At 41.4% G+C, this 16,205-nt stretch overlaps 1 protein-coding gene across 1 annotated transcript in view; it reads right to left on the bottom strand.

The window, feature by feature from the left end:
- ANO2 (anoctamin 2) overlaps nucleotides 1-12,257 on the bottom strand; it is a 257,292-nt gene extending 245,035 nt beyond the window's left edge. Inside the window, exons 1-2 of the mRNA XM_069763409.1 lie at nucleotides 11,771-12,257; nucleotides 1,641-1,825 (exon numbers count right to left, since the gene is read on the bottom strand). Coding sequence (XP_069619510.1) covers nucleotides 1,641-1,825; nucleotides 11,771-11,933 — 348 coding nt within the window. The 5' untranslated portion in view covers nucleotides 11,934-12,257. The remainder of the gene's footprint in view (nucleotides 1-1,640; nucleotides 1,826-11,770) is intronic.
- Between the last annotated feature and the right edge of the window lie 3,948 nt (nucleotides 12,258-16,205).

Below are 16,205 nucleotides of genomic sequence, written 5' to 3'. Positions count from 1 at the left end.
TGACAAAGTCCTGGACAGGAGATATGTGTCATGGTGATGTGAAACCTGGAGAGCAGGATTCAGCACAGTTAGTGCTGAAAGGGTTTTTCAATAGGGCAGCATGGGTCCAGATATTTAGGAGCAGTCAGAGGAGATGGGTGGGACTGGTTGCTCCCATGTTTCCGCCCCGGGATCTGAACAGCCTATTTATGGTGTTCAGCTGCTTCATTCCTTGTCTGGAAGTAGAGGTGGAACGGCCTCTTGTGTTGATGTTCTCGGAAACCAGAGTCTAAAGAAGTGTGGACACTAATCTGGATAGGTGAGCCCACCCTGTTACATACTGACATATGAACTGTTTATTTTATGTTATCCCTTCATACCCAGAAGAGGCTATTTTGTTTTGAAACCACTGGAGGTTTTATGAAGTCAGTAAAACTTTACGTGTTTGGACTAAACAGCATTGCCTGTGAGAAAGCTGCCAGTGGCCTAATAGCAGGGGAAACCCTAAAATAGATAGACGATAGATGAGATAAAATCTAATCTGCAGACAGCCTGTCATGGAGCATGGCTTGTAAGAATCCATTTTCTGCAGGTCTCTTTAAGGAAAATGTTACATTAATGGCGTCATAATTAACCAGCGATACTTTGCCCTTCACTCATGAGGGGCGAACATCCTGAAACCGGCTTTCTGTAGATGAGTTGCAAAACTCAGTACTAGATCAGACAATGACTATCATTCTGAGGCAGTGCTAACCCAAAGTCTCCATTTCATACTAATTCAGTAACCTCCTCCCCAAAGTGCATAATTTTTCCTAAAGGTACCTTCACACTGAGCAACTTTAGAACGATATCGCTAGCGATCCGTGACGTTGCAGCGTCCTGGATAGCGATATCGTTGTGTTTGACACGCAGCAGCGATCAGGATCCTGCTGTGAGATCGCTGGTCGAAGCTAGAAGGCCAGAACTTTATTTCGTCGCTGGATCACCCGCTGACAGCGATGTGTTCACTTGTAACCAGGGTAAACATTGGGTTACTAAGCGCAGGGCCGTGCTTAGTAACCCGATGTTTACCCTGGTTACCATTGTAAATGTAAAAAAAAAAAAAAACACTACATACTTACATTCCGGTGTCTGTCGCGTCCCCCGGCGTCAGCTTCCCTGCACTGTGTCAGCGCCGGCCGGCCGTAAAGCAGAGCACAGTGGTGACGTCACCGCTCTGCTTTACGGCCGGCGCTTACACAGTGCAGGGAAGCTGACGCCGGGGGACGCGACAGACACCGGAATGTAAGTATGTAGTGTTTTTTTTTTTTTACATTTACAATGGTAACCAGGGTAAACATCGGGTTACTAAGCGCGGCCCTGCGCTTAGTAACCCGATGTTTACCCTGGTTACCTGGGGACTTCGGCATCGTTGGTCGCTGGAGAGCTGTCTGTGTGACAGCTCTCCAGCGACCACACAACGACTAAACAGCGACGCTGCAGCGATCGGCATCGTTGTCTATATCGCTGCAGCGTCGCTTAATGTGACGGTACCTTAAGTCTATTTTGTTTTCTTGTCTTTTTATCATTGATTTCCTTTCTTTGTCTGCACATATGGAGGTGCTAAACCTGTCACAGGAGTCACAGCATCAGATTAATTATTACTACTACTTAGTACTTACTGAGCTATTATGGATGTCCACGCAGGATGGTTCAAAAGCACCATTGATGTTTCCTTGCTGGGGGTATGTGGTAGGCTGATACTGGGTGACTGTCCGGCATTTGTATTTCTGGGCACTGTTCGGACTCCCTGTTACGGTTCTTTCTTGCTGTCCATTGCTCAGTTGATTTACAGATAGAGGAATATCTGATAAAGAAAAATACTGAGTTAGTCTGCAGCCAACTATTACGCTACATATACTGTTCATATTAGATAGATAGAAGATAGAAGAAAGAAAGAGAGAGAGAGAAAAGAAAGAAAGAAAAAAAAAGAAAGAAAAAAGAAAGGAATGAAGAAAAAACGAAAGAAAGAAATAGATGATTATGTAGATAGCTGTAGATAGATAGATAATAGATATACAAAAAAAACCTGACCAGCATCTCCGAAATGGGAATAGGTGCAAGCTGTAGTGACTGCAAAATACACTTTGTGCAGAATTATTCGGCAAGTTGTATTTGGATCACATGATACTTTTTATACATGTTGTCCTACTCCAAGCTGTCCAGGCTTGAGAGCCAACTACCAATTAAGTAAATCAGGTGATGTGCATCTCTGTAATGAGGAGGGGTGTTGTCTAATAATATCAAAACCCTATATATGGTGTGCTTAATTATTAGGCAACTTCCTTTCCTTTGGCAAAATGGGTCCGAAGAGAGATCTGACAGTCTCTGAAAAGTCCAAAATTGTGAGATGTCTTGCAGAGGGATGCAGCGGTCTTGAACTTGCCAAACTTTTGAAGCGTGATCACCGAAGAATCAAGCGTTTCATGGCAAATAGCCAACAAGCGTGTTGGGCAAAAAAGGCGCAAAATAACTGCCCATGAATTGAGGAAAATCAAGCGTGAAGCTGCCAAGATGCCATTTGCCACCAGTTTTGCCATATGTCAGAGCTGCAACGTTACTGGAGTAACAAAAAGCACAAGGTGTGCGATACTCAGGGACATGGCCAAGTTAAAGAAGGCTGAAAAACGACCACGTTTGATCAAGAAACATAACATAAAACATTAAGAAATATCTTAAGACTGTCTTTTCAAAGGTTTTATGGACTGATGAAATGAGAGTGACTCTTGATGGGCCAGATGGATGGGCCAGAGGCTGGATCAGTAAAGGGCAGAGAGCTCCACTCTGACTCTGACGCCAGCAGGGTGGAGGTGGGGACTGGTATGGGCTGGGATCATCAAAGATGAACTTGTGGGACCTTTTCGGGTTGAGGATGGAGTGAAGCTCAACTCCCAGACCTACTACCAGTTTCTGGAAGACAACTTCTTCAAGCAGTGGTACAGGAAGAAGTCGGTATCGTTCAAGAAAAACATGATTTTCATGCAGGACAATGCTCCATCACATGCCTCCAACTACTCCACAGCGTGGCTGGCCAGTAAAGGTCTCAAAGAAGAAAAAATAATGACATGGCCCCCTTGTTCACCTGATCTGAACCCCATAGAGAACCTGTGGTCCCTCATAAAATATGAGATCTACAGGGAGGGAAAACAGTCCACCTCTCGGAACAGTGTCTGGGAGGCTGTAGTGGCTGCTGCACGCAATGTGGATCGTAAACAGATCAAGAAACTGACAGAATCTATGGATGGAGGCTGCTGAGTGTCATCATAAAGAAAGGGGGCTATATTGGTCACTGATTTTTGGGGGGTTTTGTTTTTGCATGTCAGAAATGTTTATTTCTAAATTTTGTGCAGTGATATTGGCTTACTTGGTGAAAATAAACAAGTGAGATGGGAATATATTTGGTTTTTATTAAGTTGCCTAATAATTCTGCACAGTAATAGTTACCTGCACAAACAGATATCCTCCTAAGATAACCAAATCTAAAAAACCCCACTCCAACTTCCAAAAATATTAAGCTTTGATATTTATGAGTCTTTTGGGTTGATTGAGAACATAGTTGTTGATCAATAATAAAAATAATCCTCTAAAATACAACTTGCCTAATAATTCTGCACACAGTGTAGTTCAGAGATATAGGGAGGGGACAGGTTGTGGATGGCTTTGTAGATCAGTGTTAGTAGTTTGAACTGGATTTGTTGGGGAATTGGGAGCCAGTGGAGGGATTGGCAGAGGGGAGAATCAGGGGAGTAGTGAGGAGAGAGGTAGATTAGCCGGGCAGCAGAGTTGAGGACAGACTGGAGTGGTGCAAGAGAGTTAGCGGGGAGGCTACAGAGGAGGGTGTTGCAGTAATCGAGGTGGGTGATGATGAGGGCATGCAAAAGAGTTTTAGTAGATTGAGGGCTGAGGAAGGGACGGATTCTGGCAATATTTTTGAGTTGGAGGCGACAGGAGGTGGCAACAGTTTGGAAGTGTGGTTTGAATGACAGAGCAGAGTCGAGAGTTACTCCTAGTCAGCGGATTTCAGGTGCAGGAGGGAGCGTAATGCAATTTACCATAATAGATAGATCGGGTAGGAGAGATACGCGATCTGGAGGAAAGATTATGAGTTCGGTTTTGTCTACATTGAGTTTTAGGAAGCGAGAGTTGAAGAAGGAGGATATGGCTGATAGACACCTCAGGATTCTGGACAGCAGAGAGGTGACATCTGGGTCAGAGAGGTAGATCTGAGTGTCATCAGCATACAGGTGATACTGGAAGCCATGGGACTTTATGAGTTGTCCTAGGCCAAGGGTATAGATGGAAAAATGTAGCGGCCCTAGGACAGAGCCTTGAGGGACACCAACAGAGAGAGGGCGGGATAAGGAGGTGGTGTGGGAGTGGGAAACGCTAAATGTGCGGTTGGATAGGTATGAGGCAATCCAGGATAGGGTAAGGTCTTTGATGCCAAGGGAAGAAAGAATCTATAGCAGTAGGCAGTGGTCGACTGTGTTGGAGGCAGAGGACAGGTCGAGAAGGAGGAGGATGGAGAACTGTCTGTTAGCATTGGCTGTAAGTCATTAATAATTTTGGTCAGGGCCGTTTTGGTGGAGTGGTGGGGCGCAAGCCAGATTGGAGGTTGTCAAGGAGAGAGTTAGATGAGAGGTGGGAGGAAAGATGGGCATGGACATGCTGCTCAAGAAGTTTTGAAGCAAACGGGAGCAGTGATATGGGGTGATAGCTGGGCATAACTGTTGGGTCAAGATTTGTTTTTTTGAGGATGGGTGTGATGGTGGCAGAGGAAAAAGTACCAGAAGATGGGGATAGGTTGAAGAGATGGGTTAGGGCTGGAATGAGCATGTTAGTGAGGTTGGGGAGCAGGTGGGAAGGGATGGGGTCAAGTGCACAGGTGGTGAGGTGTAATTTGTAAAGGAGGCGAGTAAGCTCTCCTTCAGTGATGTTGGATAGGGAGGTTATTAGGGAAGGGCAGAGGTCTGGTATATGGAGTGGTTGGGCTGGTGGAACAGTAAAGGTTTGCCTTGTTTGGTCGATCTTGTTTTTTAAGTAGGTGGCAAAGTCCTCGGAAGAGATGAGGGGAGTTGACGGTGGCAGTGGTGGGTCGAGGAGAGAGTTAAATGTGCTGAACAGTTGTTTTGGGTTGTAGGATAATGAAGATACAATGTTTGTGAAATAGGTCTGTTTAGCAGAGGTGAGGGCTAATTTGAAGGCAAGTGTAGCTTGTTTGAAAGCAGTGAAGTCGTCTGGCAGGTGTGTTTTCTTCCAACGCTGCTCCGCGACCCTGGATGCTTGTCAAAGTTTCGTGTCGAAGTAGGATAGGGAAATGTTATTATAGGAGCCATCAGAGAAGTGTCACCTTGCCATGGTTGATGGGCACACATAAACTGGCCAATTTATGCGCTAAGAACCTTCGCTTTTTTTGTAAGTAACCTTCTTTTTTTAAGTACATCTTGCTGAGTGACAATGCAGTTGGAATTTGTTATTTCAATTGACACTATATATCTTGGCATTCACAGAGTGCTGCTGTGCTTTTTTATACATATTTTGCAGTCACTACAGCTTGCACCTATTCACACTTGGGAGCCGTTGGTCAGTTTTTTTTTTCTATAGCTAGAAGGGGTTCTCATCCAATTCTACGTGCCCATTCAAATTTTAGGCTTGCAACCCAGGAGAGACATGTTTGTCCATTACTGTAGGCTTTTTAGCCCGAAAGTGGCATGTACAGTAGGACAGGGAAGGGTTATGATAGGACCCCTCAGAAAAGTGTCACCTTGCCTTGGTCGATGGGCACACATGAATTGGCCAATTTATGCGCTAAGAACCGTCGCTTTTTTTGTAAATACATCTTGCTGAGAGATAATGCGGTTGGAAGTTGCTCTTTCAATTGACACCATATGTCTTGGCATTCCCAGAGTGCTGCTGTGCCGTTTTATGCATATAGAGATAGATAGTTCACAGATAGATAATAGATAGATATATATAGTTAGATAGATAATAGATAGATAGATAGATAGATAGATAGATAGATAGATAGATAGATGGATAGACAATTGATTTAATGAAGCTTTGATATCACATACATCCGGCCACCGCTGGACCTGTACACAGCTAATCAGGTGCCAATTGTGGACCACCACTGACACTGACCATTGATCGGACATTGGGAACCTATCTTAGAGAGAAGCTGCACATGAGAACAAAGGATAGCTGTGCCTCATTATCCAGTTTAGTAATTTGCGATCTCTAGATGTTGATGTTGTCTTCTACTTGTGTGTAGTCTCTTGTTATATTGGGCTTTACCTTGTATACATACAAGTCAATTTAATAAGCCAGGGCAATTTTCTCTACCATATAAACCTGATCTGTATACATTCTGCGGTCCCTAAGAACACGCTGTTTAAAATATATATTACATACAAAGATAAATTAGTTTTGTGTGCTCTCGGCATATGAAATGTAATATTACAATTGAGGTCATCATGGAAGGACTCAGTTATACAAATTACTTCTATTTGCTATTTACAGGTTTTTTTTTTAATTATTTGATGCTAATTGAAAACTGGATTGCGAATGTGTAATCAGGGGCTACCAAGACCACCGAAATACATCTAGTAGCTGCTATAGAGACTGGTAGCTTAGGGAACCCACCATTACTTAGAGAAGAAGTGCAAGAATGAAACATTGAGAATGTAGAAGAATGATCAAAATGTAGATGCAGAACATTGGGAGGCTATTGGGCCAAGAGTATGCATGACCCAGAGGTAGTCCATGGTGCCTTTGGACATTGGGGATAAACTCAGATTGGTGCCATCTCCCTCGGTGCCATTGGTTGGCAAAAAAAAGGCTCCAGAAGAACTGTCCTCTATGTGGTCTTGGACCATTGGTCACAGAGAGGGGGCAATGAAGTAGAGACAGACCCCAACCCCTTATTTATGCATATTACAGTATACTTTGACCTTCATGTTGATGTCTTTTCACTACTACATTTGGGGAAATATCAAAAAGAAACAAGAAGTGATAGAGGGTGCCATAGAAGATAAGTCATAATTAAGGTTATTCTTCTCGAAATCACCACATTGAATACAAATTGCACAAATGAGCCTCAGTGAAGAATGAGGAACTCTTGACAACTCAGGGACATCCTTCTGGTGAAACCAAAAAGCATGATATCATGATGTCTGTCCTACCAGAACACTAAAATGACTCAGAAAGAGAGGAGTTACCATTACCAAAAGTCTGAAGTGGGCCCGTGAGGAAGTAGTCAGTGAAGCCTCTTGTAGTATAGCTGTTTATAGAATTATAGGCCATTGAAGGTTTATTGTTTTAGAGAAGGTGTAGTGATAATGTTGTAGTGAAGGTGTAGTGATGTGGCTGAAACTGTTAACGAAAAAATCCCTGTTACATACGGACTCTTAAACCATACAAGAATTGTTCCATATAGAGAAGTCTTCAACTCGCCCCTATCTTGACCCCATTAGCCTGTCACTATAATATTGCCATCTTCTGCTCTTCTAATAGCCTAACATATAAAACGTGAAGTTTTGTAGACTTTGCGTAAGGTATGACAGCTCCATTATAAGAAAAGCTCGTCCAGATTGGACAATTCTATTAATATTTGGACAAAGAGAAAAAGTTAATTTTCATGAATGCAATTATAGTGGTGGAAGATAAAGGCTTGTGAACACATGCATGGTGTTGGGGTTTCTGCTCTCTGGTAGCAGCTTGGATACGCACAGGCACAGGGTGTTTATATCAAGAAAGAATAAAGTTTGCTGTCTTTCATAAACTTTACAGCTCCAAATTGAAAAAGCCTTTCATCAGCATAAATGAATAAGAAACGGTCTTTTCTTCAGCACAAATTAATAAAAAGAATTTCTTTCTCTGGGTACGAAAATGGAAATCGAAGCGTTCTCACTACCTTGGCATTACAGACACTTCTCAGTCTCTAGCTTAGACTGTCCACCATTAACAGAATTTTTCTAGCTCTAACGCAAGACACCCTGCTAAGCTAACCCAGCTGCTTGTTATTATGCCTGTAAGACCGGGACTTGAGTATGGGAGCGACTTTTCCCAGCCCGGCTCATTTGGTTGTTCCTAAATCCTGGACCCAAAATTTAGTCAAATAAGATCCCTCTCAGTAACCTAATGTTACTGATGCATGTTATTCCAGGACATCACCGAGGTCAACCACCTTGGTGACACATACCTGCCGTCCAATCCCTTACCTCCTGTTTTCTCAAAATTAATATCGGCGTCTTTCATAGTAACCCTGGTGATAGCTATATTTGAAGTCCATTTATGGCTATTCCACATATTTCCTTACACAAGTTGACTGGGCAGAGGTATTTGTTGAGCTATCTACAGAGTAAATAACAAAAGACTGACTGGCACTTCCAAATCAGGAAACTGGTGTGAACAGATGCGAACTAAGAGTAGCCATCTCTATAGATAACAATCAAAGTTGCACTCTGTAGTGCTGTATGAAATATAGGAAATATGAATAGCAATACTGCTCTAGATAATAAGAAAAAATGGAGATGCGTAGCACATAATTTGGCCAATTCATGCATGCACAGAAGTCAATGACAAGGCAATCTCCGGTTTTGCGGGAAACCTATCTAGTGTGAACACCTCTAAAGGGCTAACGACTTAAATTATGGGTGGGGGGGATCCTGCTGTTATTAAAACCCTCCACAGGCTGGAGGGTGGAGTGCTCGGTCAAGTAACAATAGAATAACTAGCACTTCCAATTCAGGAAGCTGGTGTAAACAGGTGCGAACTTAGAGTAGACATCTTTATACATAATAATCAAATTAAGTTGCACTCTGTAGTGCTATAGCATGTGCATAGGAACGAGTGGTGGATACACACCAGACTGTGTGTCCAAGAAGCTTTACTGATTACATTGTGTACTCTGATGAAGGTCCTTGCCTACCAAAACGTCAAATTGTACTGTGACACTGTAAATAAAATCACGTATGTTCATCTAACACCTGAGTGGCAAGTTTCTCTACATTACTATTAGGTTTGGGATCCTACTTGTGCACCGTATCTTGGAGTGCCGCTATCTTCTAACAACATCTGTATATAGGTGTGGCTCAAGTTCTATATATAGGTGTGGCTCAAAATCTGTATACACAGTGGTGTGAAAAAGTGTCAGCCCCCTTCTTGATATCCTATTCTTTTGCAAGTTTGTCACACTTAAATGTTTCAGATCACCAAACAAATGTAAATGTTAGACAGAGATAATACAAGTGAACACAAAATGCAGTTTACAAATGAAGGTCTTTATTATTAAGGGAAAAAGAAATCCAAACCTACAGGGCCCTGTGTGAAAAAGTGATTGCCCCCTAAGCCAAATAACTGTTTGGGCCACCCTTAGCAGCAACATCTGCAATCAAGCATTTGCGAGAACTGGCAATGAGCCTTTTACAAGCTCTGGAGGAATTTTGGCCCACTCATCTTTGCAGAATTGTTGTAATTCAGCCGCATTGGAGTATGAACCACCTTTCTAAGGTCATGCTACAGCATCTCAATTGGATTAAGGTCATGACTTTGACTAGACCACTATAAAGTTTTAATTTTGTTTTTCTTAAGCCATCCAGCGGTGGTCTTGCTAATGTGTTTTGGATCATTGTCCTGCAGCATAACCCAAGTGCTCTTCAGCTTGAGGTCACAAAAAGATGGCCGGACATTCTCCTTCAGAACTTTTTAGTAGACAGCAGAATTCATGGTTCCATTTACCACAGCAAGTCTTCCAGGTCCTAAAGCAGCAAAACAGCCCCGGACCATCACACTGCTACCACCATATTTTATTATTGGTATGATGTTCCTTTTCTGAAATACTGTGCTACTTCTATGCCAGATGTAATGGGACATACACCTTCCAAAAAGTTAAACTTTTGTTTCATCAGTCCACAGAGTATTCTCCCAAAAGTCTTGGCGATCATCAAGATGTTTTCTGGCAAAACTGAAAAGAATTTTTATGTTCTTATTACTCAGCAGTGGTTTTCATCTTAGAGCTCTGCCATACAGGCCATGTTTGCTCAGTCTCTGTCTTATGGTGGAGCCATGAACACTGACTTTAACTGGGGCAAGTGAGGCCTGCAGTTCTTTGAATGATGTTGTGGGGTCTTTTGTGACCTCTTCAATGAATTCTTGGGGTAATTTTGGTCTGCCAGCTACTCCTGAGAAGGTTCATCACCGTTCCAGGTTTTTGCCATTTGTGGATAATGGCTCTCACTGTGGTTCACTGGAGTCCTAAAGCTTTAGAAATGGCGTTATAACCTTTTCCAGGCTGGTAGATCTCAACTAGTTTTGTTTCTCACTTGTTTCAGAATTTCTTTAGATCGCAGCATGATATCTAGCTTTTGAGGACCTTTCAGTTTACTACACTTTGTCAGGAAAGTCCTATCTAAGTAGTTTCTTGATTGAGAATTGGTGTGGCAGTAATTAGGCCTGAGTGTGGATAGGTAATTTGAACTCAGCTTCCCAAAGATGTGGTAAACCACAGTTAATTTATGTTTTATGGCGGGGAGCAATCACTTTTTCAAATGGGGCCCTGTAGGTTTGGATTTTTTTCCCTTAATAATAAAGACCTTCATTTAAAAACTGCATTATGTGTTTACTTGTTTTACCTTTATCTTTCAATTTTGCATCACAGGAAAAAAATAAAAATTATAATTTCTTAATAATGATATGTTTTTCTTTTGAAGATTTTGTTATTATCATTTAAAACACTAATATGTTATTTTTGTCATTAGTTCCACATGCTTATGCAAAGCATGTCTCCCACTCATACCTACAATATTTCTACATTCTCTTCATACACGCTACAAAAAGGATTTTTACAGGAATTGAATTACATGTTGGTTAGAAATAATTAGAAATGAATGAGCACATAATGGGTTAACTAAACTATTACATAAAATGCTGGAAGCTAATTATTATCCTGGATTTACTGAATACACTCCTTATAATTTTAAATTAATAAAATCTTAAGCTTTTTTTGTAAAAGCTTAGTAATATCAGCCATTAAAATTTCTTGGTATGTTTTAACATGATTATTAGTAGTAAGACATTTGAGTTCCGGCTGCACAACGCAACCAATATCATTATCCTCTCCTATTGTAAGCACAGTTACAAATATCCAACCCTATTAATAATGGAAGAAAAAGCCTTTAGTTCACCACCTGTTAGAGAAAACATCTCGGTCTAAATCTATTTTATGTGAGTTTTTATGTTTTGTTCTACCAGTATAATAATGCATTAACCTCATTCAACAATAACATAATTTTAACATAACTAATATTCCTTTTTTTGTTGTATTTATTCTAAAACACAGTTGTTTGTTCTCAAATTCAAAACTATGAATTATTTGAATTATTTTTTTAAATTCTAAAAAATGTTTTTTAGATTCTAAGAAAATATAAAAATGGCAATATATGTACTTTATAAACTTTAAGTAGATTAACCAAAGCAAAGACCGTATCGCGACTTAAAAAAAAACACTAGATACATTTATAATGCTAAGCCATAAAGGCTAAAGGAATAATCATATTATAGACTCGCAAAACACATCTTGCCTAGTAAACTAGGAATCTTGTGTATACTCAGTGCACCTGCTACACACTCCCATGGAGAAATCGTGCATTCAGTAGTCACTCGCTATGGTTAATGATGGACTATGTCAAATTTACAAATTGTAAATGTTAAGAAAAATAGAAACAAAATCAGTAGTTTGGAAGGATAAACTCACCGGTTAGTTGTGCAGCGGAAGAATCCATATTGCTCTGAGGGATTTGTCTGGTCAGAGTTGAGTCACCGGTAATAGGATGATGTGGCTGTGAAGCTACTGAGTACAATCTGCTTCTGCTTCTAACCCGTCTTAATTTGCCAATGGTACTGGCTGCTAATTTCATCCCAGCTTGAATCTACTTTAGGCGAACACCGAGTGGAACCAATTAGCCAGACCTTCTGCTAATGTAATCATCAGCCTGGAAGAACAATAGTCCAAAGGAAGAAAACATATTTTTTTTTCAAAAATACAAAACCCCAATAAAGTCAAGTCAAAAATTAACACAAAAACTAGCCAAACAATCCGAATTATGGCACCTAATAATTACAATGTTAGTAAAATTCTTTACAGAGTGGGCCACAAAGGTAAGATATTGTCTATCGGAAGTCAATCATCAAAAAAAAAAAGCTATTCCATTTGTATAAATACATAAAAGAGCTATAACGTGGAAAATCCAGAAGACGGGAAATCCAATAAGCACGACACCCGGGTCCTGCTCTCTGTATGTTGTGGTATTGTTGGAGCGAGAACAATGCTCTTTGTAAGGGCAAAAAAACCTCTTCTGCTATAGAGTGTGAAGGGTTGAGCCTTTCATAGGTCTTTTTTTTTATTCTCAAGTTACACTTGGTATACGAAGATGCTGTCTTGCTTTAAATATTAAAGGGTTTGTCTTGTAATCACCTGCTCGTTTAGACATGATGAGACCATTCTAACTTTAAAGTAGGAAAATAGAATGGGATTTAAGTGATAATCTAATATCCAAATCTGAAATACTTACCTTGAAGTGAATGTCCATGGTCAAAAATTTTATACCGATTTATATCTATTTTTTACAGTTGTCATGACTAGGAATGAGCGAATTTGCTCTTGTTCCCTCTTATTCGGCAAGCTATCGCGCTTGCCGAATAAGCTCCAGAGGAAACCCGGCTTCCTGGGTTGCATTGGCCGATCAGCTAATTGGCACCGCAGCTGCGTCACAGTCACGACACATGCATGGAGAACCCAACAAACAGGCTCTCCATGCATGTGTTATGACTTTGACACAGCCACGACACATGCAGCTGCCGCGCCGATCAGCTTATTGGCCAGAACGATCCAGGAAGCTGGGCTATAGCTTGCCGAATAAGTGGGAACCCAAGCAAATTCGCTCATCTTTAGTCATTACTCCATTTTTCTAATACAAAGCTTCTGGCATAAATTGCTTTGAAAAGTCTAAAAATGTTGGTGCAACTCGAACTTTTTGGCGTTCTCACTCCAGTTTTTCCCAGCGCCACCAAAAAGGGTGTGGTAGGGATGCAACAAAGGTCTAGAGTTAGTTTTGTAGCACATCTTTATGAATCGGTAGAGCCTGACTCCACCACATCCCCTCATCCAGACCATCCGAAAATTGCCGGCCTTGATGATGAAGGCCGTAGAGTTTAATGATAAGATCTTGGCTGTATGGCTGTGGTCATCTCTAAGGTTGAGCCTAGGAGCTAATGTATAAACAGTATGCAGTAGACTCCTAAGCTCCCCCTAGTGGTGGATGCAGGCAGACAGACTCTTAAAATTAAATTCTTTACTATATGTCTATGCAGCGGAAAGCTTTCATGGTCCTTTTTCTTCAAGATCTACAGTGCACAGGCCGGTCTTGATGAGGAGGTGTGCTGAAATCAGACATTTCTCATTTATTAAGAGGTGCACACCTTTTACTGAATCAGAAGCATCTGACTAGTGGCGTACCCCTCTGTGTGCACCCCACCACAAATCTAGCATAAGGAACAGTGCTCATAAATTTGACGAGCGGGGGTTTCTATGCCCTTGTCCTGCCTCAGTTCCGCTTAGTTTCTTGGATGTGAGCAAAAATGGTGTGAGAACGCTATTTTAGAGCACCCTAAAGTGGCAATTTTGCATCTACTCAAAGCTTTTTACACCAGAATTCTTGCGTAAATTGATGGATCTGGCCCAATGTGTTTTAGGAAAGAAACTTACAGACTAACTAAACTTTCTTATTTACTTTATATATCATTTATTCATCTGCCTTTGCAAAGTTATGAATTTTTGTAGTATACTTCATTACCTTATTTTGCCTCCATCTCTCCCAAACTCTGCTGCCGTGCTGTTTTCTTGCCCAGTTTAAAGGGAACGTTCATCAGTTTTTTTGCTTATGAAGTTGGCACCGTGCTCCAAGTTACTAAATACTAAGTGCAATGGAGTTTTTATAATAGCTGGAGTTTTGGTTGTTTTTCGGTAGTTGATGTTTTTACTTTGTGTGAATCAGTTACCTTGAGTTATCGGGGGTGTTGCATTGAGGATGTCAATCACTGTGCACTTCGCGTGTCTGCGGCTATGAATTTGTGACTGATGCAACACCCCGATGACTCAAGATAACCGATTAGCAAAAAGTCCAGCTGCTGAAAATGTACAAAAGGTACAGTTTTTATACAATCATGATTCTGTTTGTATTTAAAGGGGTCATCCTTTCTCTCTAGAACATAATTTAGTCATTCTTTGAATTTGCCACAATTCCCCTGCATTCCTCATGTGGGTAGTTGCAAACCTGCTGTCACATGCAGACTAGTCTTATCCGGCTTCTCTCAATCGAAGAGGAGCAGGAGTCTAGTCAACCTGTGACCGCAAATATGTAAATCGCATACCAGACGTCATCCATCTGCGGTCTACAGGGGAATCATGACAGCGTGGGTATAACACACTGTAACGCTATGGTATTCTGCAGTCGCATAGAGCAACCGCAGACTTTTTTTCTTCGACAGGACAACCCCTTTAATGAAATGCAGCAGCATGGTGCCAGCTTCATAGGCTTAAAACTGATGAAAGATTCCCTTTAAGCTAATGTAGAAGCATATTTTGGCTAAAATATCAACTAATTCCTCATGTATTTTTTCATGTTTTCAGGAGGCAGTCAGGACCGGTAGAGTCGGCTCATGAGCTTGGTTGTCTATTGGGGCGCACTTATATAGTGCTGAGTTGCCAACAAGACCTAATATTATGAGTGCCACTAACAGGCCTTAACCCGGCATGGTGAGCTACACATATCTGTGTGTAAGATACATATCTGGTGTAAGCACATCTCCTGCTTACACCAGATGATGTGCTGCCAAGAATAATGATGTTTGTTCCGGTATAAACGATCCAATTACCCAATCAATGAGCAGCATTTTGCGTGGTTACTGCCAACGTGTTTACACATACAAACTCTCATCTATAGTGTCTGTATTTATACGTGTGGATTCTGCACACACATACGCACTATTGTGATACATACGCACACTCCATGCTGCATGCACACACCGTATGTTACACAGACATTATATGTTACACACACTGTACATATACACACATCGGGACAGGAACACTGCTTGTCTGGACCACTGCTCGGTCACGACCACTCAGAATCTGTATATACAGTGGTGTGAAAAAGTTTTTGCCCCATCCTGATTTCCTATTCTTTTGCATGTTTTTGACACTTAAATATTTCAGATCACAAAACAAATTTAAATATTAGACAAAGATAACACAAGTAATCTCAAAATGCAGTCTATAAATGAAGGTCTTTATTATTAAGGGAAAAAGAAATCCAAACCTACAGGATCCTGTGTGAAAAAGTGATTGCCCCCTAAAACTAATTACTGGTTGGGCCCCCCTTGGCAGCAATAACTGCAATCAGGCTTTTGCTCTGGAGGAATTTTGTCCCACTTGTCTTTGCAGAATTGTTGTAATTCAGCCACATCGGAGGGTTTTGACACATTAACCACCTTTTCAAGGTCATGCCACAGCATCTCAATCGGATTAAGCTCAGAAAGTTCACTGGGTCACTCCAAAGTCTAAATTTTGTTTTTCTTAAGCCATTCAGAGGTGGACTTGGTGGTGTGCTTTGGATCATTGTCTTTCTGCATAACCCAAGTGTGCTTCAGCTTGAGGTCACGAACAGATGACCGGACAATCTCCTTCAGGATTTTTTGGCAATCAGTAGAATTCATGGTTCTATTTACCACAGCAAGCCTTCCATGTCCTGAAGCAGAAAAACAGCCCTAAACATCAAACTACCACCACCATAATTTACTGTTGGTATAATGTTTCTGTTTCCTTTTCTGAAACGTTGTACTACTTCTACGACAGATGTAATGAACATATGCAGCGCCCCAGAGTCCTGGTCGTTGCAGTAATGTCGCTCTCCCACCGAGGAGGAAAAAAGGACACGGAGCTGTGCCTGCAACCCATGCGGCAGCATCCTAAGAAAGGACAAGAAGGGAAGTGTGTCGTAGTGAGTGAGAAACGAAGTCGTAGCAACAGGAGTAACAGATCAGTGGGAGACCAGCTTGAAGAAGGCTGCCTCCATCTGAAGCGCAGTGCCGGTGGCTGGAGCACCGAGGGAGTAATAGACTCTACGCTTTAC

This window comes from Ranitomeya imitator, chromosome 4 (genome assembly GCF_032444005.1).
Source record: "Ranitomeya imitator isolate aRanImi1 chromosome 4, aRanImi1.pri, whole genome shotgun sequence".
NCBI classification, from domain to species: domain Eukaryota; kingdom Metazoa; phylum Chordata; class Amphibia; order Anura; family Dendrobatidae; genus Ranitomeya; species Ranitomeya imitator.
Note: the sequence above shows the minus strand (reverse complement) of the source record. Positions and strands in the feature narration are given on the sequence as shown.